Genomic DNA, 17,806 nt, shown 5'->3' on the forward strand with positions numbered 1-17,806 from the left:
CTTGAAGAAGGGTAATAGCCAAAACATTGACTGCTCCTTTCCTCCAGATGCTGCCTGGCCTGTTATGTTCTTCCAGCCTCCTGTTTGTCCACCTTGGATTCCAGCATCTGCAATTTTTTTGTCAAAATTAGGGAAGTTTACTGATCACAAGCTCCTGTGGTGTTAATGATCTGGTGGAATTCTGCACTTAACATCATTTTCCTTTTCAGCCGAACTGAAGAAGCCATAAGTGTCAAAACAAGCAGTTGGTTATTACAGAGTTTTTTGTAATGTTTAGGAGATTTTGAAATGAAAAATATGCCATGGATACATTTCCAAACCTTATGTTTTGTGTTTGCAAGTGTGAAGTAGTGTTGGTGAGCTGACTTGCTCTTCTGAAGATAATAATCAATGTTGGGTTCTAGTTCTGAGTTTCACTTCCGGCTCCGCAAGTGGCCACTGATTGCCAGCAGAATCTTTAACTGGAGTCTAAATCTCAAAGTCTGATTCCAACCCTGTTTGATGCTCCAGGATTGACGGATATCGATGAGGTGTAGGGCCCTGGCTAATTCTGTTTGCCCAGGCTGAGTGGTGAGATGAGCTAGCAGCTCAGGGATTAAAGGTCTGTGTTTGTGTTCACTGATGGGGATGTGGTGGGCCAGGAGGAAGTGAATGTGGTGTTCCACTATTGCAGATTGACTGTTTTTGAAGATTAATTTGTATTTTCCCTATTTCTTTGATGATAGTGAGCTGCTTTCAGGGCAATCACTCTGGGCCTGAATTCAGCACTGTTACTGCACTTTGAAAGACATTCACCAATATAAATATTAAACATTGTTCAGAATCAAAGCACATAGTGATTTAGGAACTAACACAAACTCTCTTTAAGCACACTGGCAAGTGACAGAAGTTATCTTATTCCTTCTTGAACCTCTAGTGAGATATAAGACCATAGGATACAGGAGCAGAATTAGGCCATTTGGCCCATCGAGTCTGCTCTGCCATTCAATCATCTCAAACCCCTTCTCCTGCCTTCTCCCCATAACACTTGATCCCTCACCAACCAGGAACCTATCTATCTCTGTTTTAAATACACGCAATGACTTGTTCTCCACAGCCCTTGCAGCAATGTGTTCCACAGATTCACTACCTTCTGGTTGAAGAAATTTCTCTTCATCTCAGTTCTAAAGGGTTGTCCCTTCATCTGAGGCTGTGCCCTCAGGTCCTAGTTTCTCCCAGTAATGGAAACATCTTCTCCATGTCCTTTCCAGGCCTGTCAGTATTCTGTAAGTTTCAATGAGCTCCCACCTCATCCTTCAAAACTCCATCAAGTATAGACCCAGAGACCTCAACCGCTCCTCAAATGACAAGCCTTTCATCACTGGGATCATTCTTTCAAACACCCTCTGGACCCCTCCAGGGCCGGCACATCCTTCCTTAGATATTGGGCCCAAAACTGCTCACAATGTTCCAAGTGCGCTCTGACCAGATTCTTACAGAGCCTCAGCAGTACATCTCTGCTTTTGTATTTTTGCCATCTTGAAATGAATGCTAACATTGCATTTGCCTTCCTAACTACCAACTGAACCTGTGTGTTAACCTTGAGAAGCCTGAACTAGGATTCCCAGGTCAGTTTGTATTTCAGATTTCTAAAGGCTTTCCCCAGTTAGAAAACAATCTATGCCCCTATTCCTCCTACTAAAATGCATAACTTCCCACCTACCCACACTATATTCCGTCTGCCACTTGTCTGCCCACTCTCCCAGCCTGTCCACATCCTTCTGCAGCCTCCCCACTTCCTCAACACTACCTGTCCTTCCATCTTTCTTTGTGTCATCTGCAAACTTAGCAACAATGCCCTCAGTTCCTTCATCCAGATCATTAATGTATAATATGAACAGTTGTGGTCCCAACACAGACCCCTGCGGAACTCCACTAATCACTGCCATCCTAAAAAAGTCCCCTTTATCCCCACTCTCTGCCTTCTGCCAGTCAGCCAATCCTCTATCCATGCCAGTGCCTTACCCCTAACACAGTGGGCTCTGATCTTATTTAGCAGCCTCCTGTGTGGCACCTTGTCAAAGGCCTTCTGGAAATCCAAATGACATCATGTCTATTGGCTCTCCTTTGTCTAATTTGCTCATTGCCACCTCAAAAAATTCTAACAGGTTTATCAGGCATGATCTCCCCTTCACGAAGCTGTGCTGACTCAGCCCTATTATACCATGCACTTCCAAGTGCTTTGCAATGTCATTCTTAATAATGGACTCTAAAATCTTACCTATGACCAAGGTCAGGCTAACTGCTCTATAATTTCCCTGTTTTCTGCCTCCCTGTCTTCTCAAACAGGGGTGTTACATTAGTGATTTTCCAGTCCTCTGGGACATTAATTGACTCCAGTAATGCCTGAAAGATCACTATCAATGCCTCCATAATCTCTTCAGCTGTCTCCTTCAGAACCCTGGGGTGTAGTCCATCTGGCCTGGGTGATTTATCCACTTCCAGATATTTCAGCTTCCCCAGCACCTTTTCCTTAGTGATGATCACTAACACTCACCTCTACCCTGTGACTCTCTTGAAGTTCTGGTATACCGATGGTATCTTCCACCATGAAAACTGATGCAAAGTTCCTGTTCAGTTCCTCCACCATTTCTTGTTCCCCATCACTGCTTCTCCAGCCACATTTTCCAGTGGTCCAGTGGACCACTCTTGCCTGTCTGTTACCTTTTATATATCTAAAAAGCTCTTGTAATCTTTTCTTATATTACCAGCTAGCTTACTCTCATATTTCATCTTCTCCCCTTTTATTGTTTTCATTTGCTGGTTTTTAAAGACTGTTTAATCCTCTGACTTCCCACTTAGCTTCACCACATTGTATGCTTTGTCTTGTGTTTTTACAATGTCCCTGACTTCTCTTGTCAGCCATGGTTGCCTCATCCTCCCCTCACTTTTCCCTTGGGATGAATTTCTGCTGTGCCTCCCGAATTATCCCTGGAAACTCCTGCCATTGCTGCTCCACCATCTTTCCCCTGCCCCCAACCAATCAACTCTGCCCAGATCCTCCCTCATGTCTTTGTAGTTACCTTCACTCAATTGTAACACTGTTACAAAATGACTCTGGCTTCTCCCTCTCAAACTGCAGGATGAATTTTATCATGTTATGTTCACTGCCCCTGGGAGTTCCTTCACCTTTACCTCCCTAATCAAGTCTGCCTCATTCCACCTCATCAAATCCAGATTTGCGGGTTCTCTTGTGGTCTGCAGCACAAGCTGCCCTAAAACACCATCCTGGAAACATTCTATGAATTCCTAATTTTAGGATCCACAATCAACCTGAGTTTCCCAGTCCACCTGCATATTGAAATCCCCCATGATTATTGTAATGGTATCTTTCTTACATGCCTTTTCTACCTCGTGATTTACTTAGTAATGACCCACAGGATTAACCCATTGTCAAGTCTAAAATGAGACAATAAAAGGGCCGCTATATTGGCTGCAAGTTGTAAACATTGAATTTTGGATGATGTAAGTCCAATGAAAACATTGTTAATTAATATGCAAAGCAATTAGGCAAAAGAATAGATCTTACATTTATAATTTAGAGATTTCCACAACTCTGTTCCAGAAATCAGACCACCTAATCCAAACCAGCTGGTTGGTAATGCCGCTGCATTAACCAGCAATTGGGAAGGTGACTGTGCGTCACGGTCTAGGAGAATGTAAATTGAGAGTTCTCAGTAAGAGTTCTAAGTGTGATTACTCTTCAGATCTATCAGGTCTGCAGTTTGCTAACATTGCAGCAGCTTTGTGATTTGCGCAGAGCATGTAGATTCCAAACAAAGCAATGTATGGATGAACTATCGGGGTGTGGGATGTAGATTGCATCTGTGATCTGTTTTGTAGTGAGCCCCCAGGCTTGCACTGTGCTTTAGGGTAGCACCAAACGAAGGCCTTGTAATCTGCTGGCAGGAAAGTCAAGGTGAGTCACTTGAGGTTACTTTCCTGCCTTTTGCAGTCCCCTACACCGTTGACACTGGCGGAGGTCTGGTTGAGAAATTTCTCACCTCTCCTCTTGGCCTTGGGTTGGTGTGAGAGGCTGAGCACTCAACAGGAAGCAGAAGAAAAATAATCTGTTTGAAAAATATTGCAAAAATGTACTCCATGGTGTTTCAGGTGAATCACTTCAGTTACACTGGATCCAAAACCCAGGGTACAAGTTTCAGTTCCAAACATTTGTTCATATCTGGTGAAACAGCTGTAATTTCTTTGGATCTTTTGCATCTCACCCCCACTTCCATAATTTTCACTTCTCGGTGCCATTCTTGTAAGTCATCATAAGTCTTTGTTGTGAAGAAAGCTGTGCATGATTCATTTTGTATTTTCTCCTTTCCCTTTCCGTAGTCGTTGCTTGTGCCTGGAAAAAGCCCAACTAAGCACGGACGTCGAGGCAGTGCTATAGGCATAGGAACAATAGAAGAGGTTTATGCTTTACACTCACTTTCCTATTTCTTGTTCAATCCTGCTTCTCATGTGTGACGCTCACTGCATGCTCACTGATTCAAATCTGCTGCATGAGTTTACTATCTTAATAGAAGCAAGTTGCTTTTAAATGTTTCGAAACACCATCTCTATATTTAGAGCATCTCTTCCCATTGTCTCATTGCTGACCTTGCAGCCTGTACTCCAAAACCTCCTTAATTTGAAGCGATTTACAAGACTTGGAGATGAACAAAAGATTTAAGTAAGGACTTCAAAGTCAGCTATCTGACTGTCTGAGGAGATGGTTTCTAAATATAATAGTTGTGATTGCACTGATTTCAATCAGTTTGCTCGATGCATGACCAATCTCGATGATAATCAAGTTTAACAAAGTCTTGGGAATTGACTTTTAAGAGATGTCTTCACTGCATTGTTCAAATAGTGACTGGTTAGTAACAACAGCGCTAAACTACTATCTGTGAGATTCTGACAGAGCTATCAGAGCCACCCCCTCAATAAGTGAGAGTTTCCTGGGTCACAGGGTACAGTAATGAGGCAGCTCAGAGCACAGGCTGTGAAAGGAGCAGTTTCAGATCCACTCAGAAGTCCAGTGTTTCCTATTCCAAGAGAATCTCGTGATCTGAGCCCGAGATGCAGGAAAATCTCTCCAGGTCACCTTGTTTTGCATTGCCCTTCTGCCCCTGTGCACAGTTCTTCACTCAACAGGAAAAGGTGAGCTGCTTACTTGCCACTACTGTAATCAGACAGTACGGAGTGTGACAGGATAAAAACCGAGACAACTGTGGATGTTGGAAAACAGAAATTGCTGGAAAAGCTCAGCAGATCTGGCAGCATCTGCAGAGAGAAATCAGAGTTAACGTTTCGGGTCCAGTGACCCTTCCTCAGAACTGATGGTAGCTGGGAAAGTGTTGATTTTTATGCAGAAGATAGGGTCGGGGGAGGTGGTGAGGAGTATACGATAGGTGGGGGTAGAATCCAAAGAGAGAGAGAAACAGTGGGACAGACTAAGTGTGACCGGATAACTGCCCATTGATAGAGACATTGACTTTTCCTGCTCCTAGTGATGGGCTGAGATTTCACCTGCACCTCCAGCTGATGTGCTGTCGAGGCTGACCACTCAGCATGTGGGCACTTGGAGCGGTCAGTGTGAGGCTGAGTACACAGGGATATAGCGGATCACCACTTCTGCAGTCTACATTATTCCATCACAAGTGAAAAGTAGTTTAGCGATAGAGGGTTGTCACTAACATCCTGTCACTATATTGCTGCAGCTACAATCTAAAGTCACTCCTCTGGATAAATTGGGTGATGAACATAATAGTCTCCGATCTGCATATTTGCACATTTGATTTTCAGATTACTGCATGACCTGATTTTTTAAATGTTATTTAGCTACTGATTTATTGTTTGTATTTTAATTATAATGAATACAGCACTAAAGTGAATAATCATTGATTAATAAATAAACACTAATCCATTATTAATTTGTTAATTTGTGTATGAGTCATTGATTATTAATATTTACTAACATTGAAGTACTTGGTTCATGTTGTATGCAAATAATTGGTAGGTACTATTCACTTGTATATAATTCATCACTTTCAGTTTTTATGTAGTTTAATATTTTGCTGATATTAAAGAACCAAAGTTTATGGTATAAACTCAACCAATGGTTAAAAACATTAATATTTAGAAGTAGTGGTTGGATTATACTAATCTTCAGTTTGTGAAGTCTGTCAGGAGTGGGACAGCAGCAAAAAGAGTTTTCTTGAAAAGAAACGAGTCCTGATTTCAGTTCCAAGATGATCCAAGCAGGAGGAAGCATGTGATAACCAAGGCTGAGGAGTTTGAGAGTCAAGATGTTTCAAAGAAGGGATGACTCAAGCCATACTGGCAGCATTGAACAAGACAAGACATGAAATAGTGGTCCCATCAGAAAGCCAGCTGTCACAGGTTTCCCATCGAATATCAGGACCAACTGACAGCAATTTCTTTGAAGGTTTTAGACTTAAGGGGAAAAAAAGGGGATTAAAACTGAAAATTGGGTATAGACATGGGAAAATGGGAAATCGTGGAACTTGAGTACAATGGTAATGATCGACAGCAAGTGAGAGACTTGTTGGTTAGAGATATAAGTGACAACCACATTTTGATTCCAAAACCTGAAAGAAGTAGTGTTTTTATTTATTCCTTAAATGGTCTGAAATTGAGGAGGTCTGAATCATTGAGAACCACTGTGTGAGGAGTGAAGGTTGTGTGATCTGCAGATTTGAATCATCAGTGAACGAGTGGTTAGCTTATGTGATAAGTCAAGGAGGTTCCAGATCTTGGAAACAAATGGATTGGGAGAATAGAATGGTAAGAATGCCTGAATTAAAGGAAAAGTAGTTCAAGATGAATGATAAATTACAACAATTAACACCCATGAGCTGTGTTGAAAAGCTATTTAAGGAGATTTTTTTCAAACTGCGCATTACCAGATCCCAGGAAAAAGCCTCAAGGATGGTCAAGGTATTGACAAATGAATCATTATCTTTTCAATAGCAAAGTAATAGAGGCAGTCTTGCACTAATGAAGCAATTATGCTTTAGGTAAGAACTTTAACCATAGTGGATGTTTTGAAGGTTAACAGAAGCTACTTAACCTTGCAAAGTTAGGATGATATGGTGTGGTTGCAGGAATACAGAGGGGCTATCATTTTTGGAATAGAATGATAACAGCAAATTTTCAGGATGGAGGAAAAGCTTTTTTTTCTAAACTAATTAACTTGATAGGTACCAGAAAGTAAATGTAAGTGAAAGGATCAAGGTCATCTTGTTTCTTTAATACTTGTTGGCTATTGCCTGAGCCAGATTGGAGGGTCAAATCCTCTGGCACCTGTAACCTTTAAACCTGACGGTTATAGCACAATTTTTTTTTTGATACTGATCAGATGAAAAATGGGGAGAGATCCCTACCACAACAAAAGAATGGGGTTGAATTTTATTAATTTGTAAGATTTTGTTTTATTTTGATGTTACATGTGTAATAATTAAGTCATTGATGTAACTGTTAAATGCATTTAGTAACTAATAGTTTCAGAGATGGTGTTACATTGACTTGTATAAAATTTGTTGATGTTCTTCTGATTTTCTCATATTCGGTGGAACTAAATACACAGAAGGCATTGAACCTGACACAGTGCAAAGATAACTAGTGCTCAGCCTTTCCCAATCTTAAATTCAACCTTGTATATTGTCAAACAGACTGGGCCGTGAAGGATATAGAAATATATTCTTCAGTTCAAAAGAGCAAATACAGTGGGACTCAGCAGTTCTGCAAAGATGGGAAATAAAGCAGCTTTGCTATGGTGCTGACATGCATTGACATTTCTCTAGATAATTTCACAAAGGCTCTAAATCCTTAAAATAAAATTACTGAATGTCCATGAAATCATAATCAGCAAACTCCGACATTGATTCATGTTGCGAGTTATATTAAACAAGGAAAGCATTCTAGGCATGAGGCACAAACTCCTTTGAAATCTGGTTTTGTCTTTATTTGGAATGAAAAGCTGGTTTGATACTTAGATTTCTGTGTGGCCAATTCTGGTCCTCTCAAAGTTAGTTCTAATCGATGAGATAGCAGCCAATTTCATGCCCAACACTTTCTAGCATCTGTAATGCATTCGAAGCTCTGGTGTAGGTCAAATAAGTAGGAACAGAATGGTGGTAGTGGGAGAGAGAAAGAAACAAGAAAGGGTGCTTTCCTATTGCACAGACTGAAATCCACCTGGGCAGGCAGGGGCCTCTCCATTATACAAGAGCTGACATAGAATTTAGCACCTTTAGGGTGGAGCTGCTGTATCAGTTACTGTGCCCCCTGCCTGAGAATGATACTGGGGGAGAGTCCTGGGAACAGATCTTTGTTTTTCATTTGGTTACTAAATGGAGTTCAACTTTAGGACAAGGTCGGAGCTAAAAAGCTGAAATAAGGCCAAGTATATATAATGAGTTGGAAATGGAACAATTAAAAAGTGAAATGAATAATTAAGATTTCCAGCAAAATCCCAAAGGGATTCTAAGGGTAATAAATCACTTAAGAATTAAATACTTTAAATAAATAGACTTTTTCCAGTTACTTAACCATTATTGGAAACCCCATTGTTAAGCAATGAGCTGAGAAATCCCTCTCCAGTAAGATCAAACAAACACTTCAAGTGTTTGTATATTTTAATTAAATTAAAGGCTCCATTAAATAGCAGGGACAAGAACATCAAACAAATGCATAATTGTTTGTTTACTTATCTGGACCTCAGTAATTCCCTGGTCCCACCTTGTTTGCCCAATATAAGCTCACTGTAATCGAAATGTCTCTGCATTGGTGGGAGACCTGTAAAGGTTCTGTTTTTACAATGTCACTAAATAGTACACCTGGGCAACCTTTGTGACAGGAAATTCCCTTAAATAAATGTGACTTTATTTTAAAACATTTGTTGACTTTGAAATATGACTGCATGCAAATCAGTGTATGCTGAGATGGTCCCTTATGTAACGTGTATTATATGAGGCCAGTTATGTGTATTTTCTGTTGGGTGTATGACACTAAGTATATTTTCACAGTCATTGATTATTCCTGGAAAAAGCCCAACGAGGAAGAAATCTGGACCTTTCAGCTCCCGCCGCAGCAGCGCCATCGGAATAGAGAACATTCAAGAGGTAGTGGAGAGAAGGTGCGAGTCAGTATTTGCTGGTTTTATTGGGAAAACCATTGTATGGTTGCTTCCATTAAACTACTTCCATAAATGTGTAATGGCTTTGGTGAAAGGGGACCTGAACCATAATGTCTCTGAGAATGTTGACAGAATCACAGAATAATTACAGGGCAGAAGAATGCCATTCAGTCGGTCATGGCGAATGTAAGCTGGGATAGCAGAGCAGTGTTGTTGGTTATTGATGAGTTAGAAAGTGCACATGTGTGGTGTGAGAGCTTCACTAATTGAATCATCCACTGACACCGATTGTAAAGGCAGGAGGCACATCTAGGGTTGTATCAGAGGAATACAGAGTTTTTGTTGGAGACATCCAGAATGCTTTTTTATGTTCTGTAGCATTAAAGGGCGTTTTTAGTACATTTTTCACAGATCTGTATTGGTTCTGATACAGCAAGCAACTCGGATAATCACATTGTTATCATTGCAGTATCAGGACTGAGTGATGGATGGGATGTATTCCAACTGAATGTTTATGATTACATGATATATTTCTAACAATTGGACATTTTTCCAGGAAGACTGTGTGATTTAATGAGGCTGCTGGATCAAGTCAAGTTCATGTTGAAAGCAACAGTGTTGAATGAAGAAATATGTTACATCATTAAAGTTTCTGGCTACAGTAAAACCACAGGGTTACCTGTCTGTGACAGAACTCCAGTGAAATTGTTCAGCACCCAGTAGAATTCTGATCATTTCATTATACTCACAGAGACTTTGAAACTCCAACTTGCTCTTTCAGTTTGGTTATTTGAAAAACAGCAGACTGTGAAATCTATCTTTTATTAAGTAATTCCTGATGGCCAAATAAACCTACTGTTTTGTCAAATATTAGATATTGACTGCAATGAGCTCACATCATGAACCTTTTCACCCTGGCAAAGTGAGTAATTTCAGAGAAGATCTTTGAGCAGTGATGTGGGAAAGGTGAATTTAAAATTGTGTCAGGAACACATCAAGCTTGTAAAAAAAAACAAATTTTTGTATTAGCTCCTCATATACAGAATAGACATTTCAAGTAGAGTTTGATTAGATTAATTGAGATTACAATTCTAGGGTCATTTAGGGAATTGCTGGATACTGTTGGGTAGGGAGGGGAGGGTACACAATATCCAGATGAAAGGACTGAATGGCTTTCTCCATCTTTGTATGTTCTTAGTAATAATAGTAACGCTGCACTTAATATAAAATCTTATCTAATTTAAAATAATTATTCTGGTTCTAATTTTCTGGATTGGGCCAGTTGTGAATTTCTTCAGTCGCTGCCAATACTTCCTTCATTATTTTAAATCCTTTAATTCACTTTTATTAGTCTCTTAACAGTGGGCCTCTCCTTCATTGATGTAAAACCATCAGTAGTTTTCAATCGTCACAGTTCAATTGCAGAATCTCTTAAAGAAGGAAGACACAAAAGTAATGAAAATCAGAGCTGTTGATGGCACAGACATATTATTTATGTCACAACTTGTCTCTACTGTAGGCTCTGTAAATCTATACCCTACATCAGCCTTCACACAAGAGAACAGAAAGGGTTTAGGAGATTAAACACATAGATTTGGATGATCTTGATAGGGAGAATAAAATAAAGTGTAAGCTAACTAGTCAAATCCTTAAAAGGTTCAGAAAGATGTAATGCTCCTGATACTGAAATCTGTAGAAGTGGAAGAACAAGTTGATTTTTTTTGTAATAAAGCAAAGTATACGAGATCTTAGATTTTATAAAATGGGCATAAAGAACATGACAGTGGTGTTATACCCCTTAAAAACCTCTGGCTATTCTGTGGTCCTGCTTTAAGGAAGATGGCAAGGTCATTGAAAGAATACAGCAGCAATGTGTCATGGAGCTGTCAGCAATATGGCCAAGGCCCAAGGGCATGAGAGGTTTCATGAGGACAATCTGAAAGTTCTCATGCTCTTTTACTTGAGCAGGAAGCTTGAGAAAATCCATTCATTCAACATCATGAAATGTGCTGGTCTTGATTCAGTGATATCATACTTTCCTCTGAATTGAAAGGTTATGAGATTGAGTTCTCCGAGCCATGAGCACTTGATTGGGATTAACACTCCAGTGACAATGTTAGAAATGCAGGTCCCTCAAAGGGTAAACCAGGACAGCTTGAGCAGTCATCAGGAGCACCTGATGCTCATTGGAGTTTATACACTGAGCTGAGCTCTGGCACCCCTTCTGCCGTCTCTACTTCTCCCTCACCCCTGACCGTCTGCACTGCCCTTAACAGGCTTCACATGTAAATTGTTTAATTGGAAACACAAGTGATTTACTGGTGGTGCTTGGTAGATGAAAAATAAACCAGGAATGATTTGGTGATGGGGAAAAGAAAAATGTAGAGTTGTATGTAAGAGCACTTCTGCTTAGAAGCAGAAGGAAGAGCTGAACTTTGACATTTAAAAAAAAGGTTGAGCTTTTCCACTGGTACCTATGAGGTTTGCTGGGAGAGGTGGGTAATGGGGTGGTGGGTGTGGTGAGTGGTGGGGGTTTGGGGTTTGCACAGGTGCATTATCTCCCCATCCAACTCTAATTCAATCTCCTCTTCCCTCCATTAGTTTCTCCCCCTTGGTGTTTGGTTTTCAGTTAATCTAATTATGCCCCTTGAGGGTAGTTTTGTCTTTTCGTAATTTTTTTAAAATGTGATTTTTCTCCCCCATTGCGGGAGTTAGAGACAGGATAGGGAGAGGTTCCAGAAGGGGAGGCTGGAAACCAGGGTTTATACAGAGTTACATGTTAACAATGAAACAAATAGGTCTCAGAGTAACTTCTCCTCCTTGGTTCAGTGTATGGATATGACAGTGTACTAAACACTGTCGCAGTGCTGTATTGTCAAGGTGTCCCTTTCAAAGGAGGCAGAAAGCCAGGCCTGTCACCCCTCTCAGGTGACTTGGTACTAGTATGGGAGATCTCCTGGTGTTCTGGGCAACATCTAACCATGAGCAGGCACCTCAAAACAGATACTCTATTGTTATCACATTGCTGTTCATGGGAACTTGCTGCACACAAATTCGCTCCCATATTTCCTACAAGACAACACTGACTATATTTGAAACTATTTCAGCAGCTGCAAAGTCTTTCAGGCTATCCTGAGACCATGAAGTGTGCTATAAAAATGCAGTTCCTTTTTCCTGGAAAACTATTACCATAGTTCAGTGAGTGGATAGTTGAAGACCATACATTCAAGATCATCACTGAGAAAAGAAGGTGGTGAAAGAGGCATTTGGCATGCTTGCCTTCATTGGTCATACATTGAGTATAGGAGTTGCAATGTCATGTTGCAGCTGTACAGGACATTGTTGAGGCCACTTTTGGAATGCTGCATTCAATTCTGGTCTCCCTGCTATATGATCGATGTTGTTGAACTTGAAAGGACACAGAAAAGATTTACAAGATGTTGCCAGGATTGGAGGGTTTGAGCTATAGGGAGAGGCTGAATAGGCTGGGGCTATTTTCCCTGGAATATGAGAGGCTGAGAAGTGACTTATAGAGGTTTATGAAATCATGAGGGGCATGGAAAGGTGAATAACTAAGGGCTTTTTCCCAAGGTAGGGAAGCCCAAAACTAGAAAGCAAAGGTTTAAGGTGAGGGGAAAGATTTAAAAAGGACCTGTGAGGCAACCTTTTCACACAGAAGGTGGTGTGTGTATGGAATGACCTGCCAGAGGAAGCAGTGGAAGCTTACAGTATTGAAAAGGCGTCTGGATGGGTACATGAATAGGAAGGGTTTAGAGGTATATAGGCCAAATGCTGGCAAATGGGATGTGTCAGATTAGGATGTCTGGTCAACATGGATGATTTGGACTAAAGGGTCTGTTTCCATGCTGTATGACTCTACCTCACACTAGACATTTCAGATTGTTCCTTGACTGAGGTAGGCACTGTCCTTGTAATTCTTGAAATAAAATTTGAATTACTGAACTCATTCTTGCTGTAAATTTGTTTTTAAATGTTCTTTAATTTCCACAGAGAGAGCACATCAAGTACCCAGAAGACCCCAGACAGTGGTCATGTCTCACAGGAACCAAAGTCTGAAAACTCATCCAATCAGAGTTCTCCAGAGATACCCACCACCAAGAACAGGTACGTTCAAGTGATTCTGGCTCACACTGACCCACTCAGTAACTCCAGAATCATCTTGCTATTGACAAATCTGAGTGCTGCCGTGGAAGATGACAAGGAAAATGAGGCTTAATCTGAAAGCATTATTCTAGATTTACAGGTAAAAAGAATTCAAACACTGTCATACATAGAAAATACGAGCAAGAGTAGGCCATTCAGCCCCTTGAGCCTGTACTTATCCAGCTTCCTTATCCATGGATCTCTATGATTGCCTCAATTACTCCAAGCAGGAGCACTTTCCACATTTTAAACACTGTCTTTATAAATAAGATCCTTCCTGAATTCCTTAGTGATTTTATCAGTGACTATCTTAAATTTATAACACACAGTTTTGGACTCCCCCCTCAAATTGAATCTTCTGTAGTTTGTCCAATGTATTGAACCACTTCGCACTTTTAAAGACCTGTGTCAGATCACCTCTAACCTTTACTAAAGAAAGGAGTCCCAGTGTCTTCACTGTTTCAGAATCAAGGAACTGAATGCTAATTAAATGGAGAAAGACTGCAGAAAGCTGCAGCACAGGGGAATTTTTTGGGAGCCCTTGTGTATGGATGACAAAACACAGGCAATAGGAAAACAAATGGACTGTCAGCCTTTATTTCAAATGGACTGGAGTAGAAAAATAGGGAGCTCTTGCTAAAATTACACAAGACACTCATCAGATCCCAGGTGGAATACTGCAAAGATTTTAGTCCCTTTACCAAAGGAAAGATGTACTGGCCTTGGAGGCAGTCCAAAGAATGTTCACTGCCCTTCCTTGGTATGGAGGGATTGTTTTATGAGGAGAGGTTGAGGAGATTGGGCCTGTACTCTTTGCAGTTTATAAGATTGAGAGGTGACTTTGTTGAATCATACAAGATGGGCTTGACAGGGTAAATGCAGAAAGGATGTTTCCCTTTGTGGGGGAATCTAGAACCAGAAGACATCATCTCAGAGTAAGGGGGTCACCCATTTAAGACAAGGATGAGGAATACATTTTTCTCTGATGGTTGTGGAGGGGTGGAATTCTTTACCACAGAGGGATGTTGAGGCTGGGTCATTAAGTCTATTGAAGGCTGAGATAGACGGATAAATCTGTAAGGGAGAAGTCATGGTTATGAGGAAAAGGCAGTAAGTGACGTTGAGGATTATTAGATCAGCCATGATCTCATTGGATGGTGGAACACACTCAATGGGCTGAATGGCCTACATTGTTCCTACATCTTATAGTTTTATGGACTATTCTCAATGTACTGGACTGTGTGAAGTTTCTGTCTTTTGTACTTAGCTTTGAACTAAACTTTCCATAGAAGATCAGATTTGCCCTAGTACAGGTGTAATGTCTCATTTTCTGAACCGTTTACAATTACTTTTCACATCATCATTCTGTCTTTCTTTTATTTTCTCTCAATTTAATCTTCCTTTCCCTCTGTCTTTAGTTTGCTTGCAGAACCTGATTTGACATGGAATTTGCTTTTGTAACTGGCGCAGTAAGTTTTGACCCAATGATAGCTCAGTGCTGACAGACTACACCCTGTCTGGGTCACATGGACTGTAATGGGTGTAATGCATGCGAAGATTGCGAATACATGTAGTCCAAACTGATTTTAATTTTACAACAATTGAGAAATCATAAAATGGAATGCCTACACGTTAAACTTCATTATCAGAAATGGATTCTCCAGAAAAATAGGTTTGATCATTAAATACATATTAAGGAAAAATAACCTACTCCTTGTTCCTGAAGGTGACTCTTCCTTTCTTTCACTGTTAGAGCCATAATAAATCAGAAAGCTTCAACTGATGGTCAGGATCTCTCGCGATCATCTTCGAATGCCAGCAGCTTTGCCAGTGTCGTGGAGGAGAATGAAGTTCTTGAAGATTATGACACTGGAATGGTAACTGAAAACATTAAATGATGCCATGGTTTTGGTTAACCCAATTAGTTAAACTCGAATCACTGTACTCTAACTATTACTAATGGACATTGGTTCTGGCCCTGTCTTGTCCCCATTCATTCAGCCTCTCCAAAGCTTCATGATGGAATGTGATATCCCCTGTAATCACATCCTGCCTCTGTCCTTCCCAGAGGATCATTCGTCATGTGGTGATCTATACAGAGGGCACCACATTGAGCTCACTGCTGTCCTACATCACTGCCACTGGTAATCAGGGACACTGGCTTTGCCTTTTTGTAATATAGAAACTAGCCCTTCAACCCTGGTCCACCATTCGGTAGGATCATGGATGATCATCTATTTTGATGCCTATTCCTGCTTCCTGCCCGTATCTCTTGATGTCCTTAAAATTTAGAAATGTATCTATCTCTTAAATGTACTGTCCACTGTGGGAGTCAAACCAGCCTTCCAGCTATCTTAACAGAAACCAACCAGCTCAGCATAATCCTGCTGTGTAACCCAGAATCATCCACTCACACGGTTCAGCTCTAAACGTATCATTACGTTTCTGTGTGAGCCATTGAGAATCCAGCCAAACATCATCTCAAAAGTGAGTTTTATTCCTTCATTTGCTAAAAAACAGTCATTATCTTCTTGGCGAGTGTCTAACAGATATGGAACTATCTCAAACACAGCAACCAGCAATACAATGGGGCAGTTGTTAATGACCATTGTTCTCCACTGTGATTGGCTTTGAAGAGAAATGCTCTTTAGCGATTGTTTTATTGGCCAGTGTTTTGACGTTTTCTTACAAACTAATTGCCTGTCCAATTGAATTCAAGATCATGTTATTTCCATAAAGGTTTTGGTTAAAAGACAAAATGTCTGAAGGAGAACCCCAGGCAATTGAAACCCTCAACAGTGTGACATTTATGAAGAGACAATGTCAGCGTTTGGGGCTTGGCAACACTTTCAGCAGGTTGAGAGTTTTTGAAAATGAGTTCAATATTTCCACCGAAATGTGCAGATAGTAGCAAGGATTCAGGGAAATGTATTCTGGTTATGTAGCAGTAATTAACTATAATACAATTCCTACACAAACACTAATAACAGAATTAACTTTCTCCTGGAAGCAGGTTTGGAGGCAATTTTGAACTGAGTCATAATGGTATTTGGCTTATGTCTAAACAATCTCCAGGAACATATGATATTTCATTATTAACTGGTGACATGAAATGAAATAACTCCATTGAAGCTGGGATCCCATCACCAAGCCACCCTTTATTTACACATGGAGAATCCTTGACACTGATCCAGTTCCCGCAGAACCAGCTCTCAGAGTGAACAGGGTATCTGACACTCCTGTGCATTCCTGTCAGCCAGGGCTCCCTGATTGGACCAGATTAACAGCCCCAATCAGGGAACTCATATTCCAGGAGGCCCACTTGACTGACCTCGTTACAATCACAAGTTAACCAGATTATCACAAACATCAATGAGCCTCATTCCATGAAGTATTGAGTTGTTATCACAACTTACTGTATTTTGTTTACAAACCAGCCAACCATGTGAAATAGATTTAGTAATTAAACCCTGTGGTGTCCTGTCTGACAGTTGAGTGGGGAGCTGGTTTATTATCGACAGGTGAACACTAGCTGTATAACAGTGATCGGAAGCACTGTCACTTGGAAGTAGTCATTGAGGTTGTCTCCTGTTAAAGTGATTGGTTGCATTGTGCAGTGTTTCAGAGTTAGCGTCATCCCATGTGGGTTAGCATTTCTCTTACCTTCAGATTTCAGAGTCTCCTCTATGTTTGCACCCACAAGGCCATGTCTACGCCTTGGTCAATAGATACATAGAATGTGTGTTTATTCCTATCACTGGATAGTCATTTGAATAATTATGGCTGTTACCCTTGGTAAGATAACATTCCAGGTGGCGCGGTTTTGGCTGAGGGGGTGTGACAGAGAGAGAATTAGAAGTATTGAGAGCCACAAATTTGCCATCGTCCTCTTAATACGTCGAGTCATGCTGAGCTCTGATTCCGCTCAGGCCTCCCAGTACTTTGCTTGTTGGCCATTCATGTGTGACTGTTTGACTGTGTCAGCATCACAGCTAATCCTGTTCCCACTCAATATTCAAACAGGAGTCACCAGGTGGAGATTAAGACCAGGAAACTGGCTGACATTATCGTGTCACTTTCAACCCATCCTTTCCCCAAGAACGCTGAAACTAACTGTGATCTTGTGACCAGCACTGACTGAGGCTCGCAGAATGATCAAAGACCAGGGATTGAGATGGAGCCCTTTGTGCGAACTGATCCCTGGTGGAGAAATAAAAACAGAAGGTGCTAGAAATACTCAGCAAGTCAAGTAGCATCTGTGGAGTGGCGAGTTAGTATTGTAAGGATGAGAGGATTGTCCTACAAGTGGAATGTGCTGTATTTTCTACAGCTCCTAAAAATGAGATGTCGTCTCATTGAAAAATGTAAAACTATTAAAATGTTTTGATTGTTTCAGAGATAGTAGGAACTGCAGATGCTGGAGAATCTGAGATAACAAGGTGTAGAGCTGGA

At 40.8% G+C, this 17,806-nt stretch overlaps 1 protein-coding gene across 1 annotated transcript in view; it reads left to right on the forward strand.

Moving 5' to 3' along the window:
• rap1gapa (RAP1 GTPase activating protein a) overlaps positions 1-17,806 on the forward strand; it is a 151,761-nt gene that overhangs the window by 114,878 nt on the left and 19,077 nt on the right. Inside the window, exons 17-20 of the mRNA XM_048614853.1 lie at positions 4,381-4,458; positions 9,081-9,190; positions 13,202-13,315; positions 15,108-15,231. Of these exons, the coding sequence (XP_048470810.1) occupies positions 4,381-4,458; positions 9,081-9,190; positions 13,202-13,315; positions 15,108-15,231 (426 nt within the window). The remainder of the gene's footprint in view (positions 1-4,380; positions 4,459-9,080; positions 9,191-13,201; positions 13,316-15,107; positions 15,232-17,806) is intronic.

This window comes from Rhincodon typus, chromosome 31, assembly GCF_021869965.1.
Source record: "Rhincodon typus isolate 14 chromosome 31, sRhiTyp1.1, whole genome shotgun sequence".
NCBI classification, from domain to species: Eukaryota; Metazoa; Chordata; class Chondrichthyes; order Orectolobiformes; family Rhincodontidae; genus Rhincodon; species Rhincodon typus.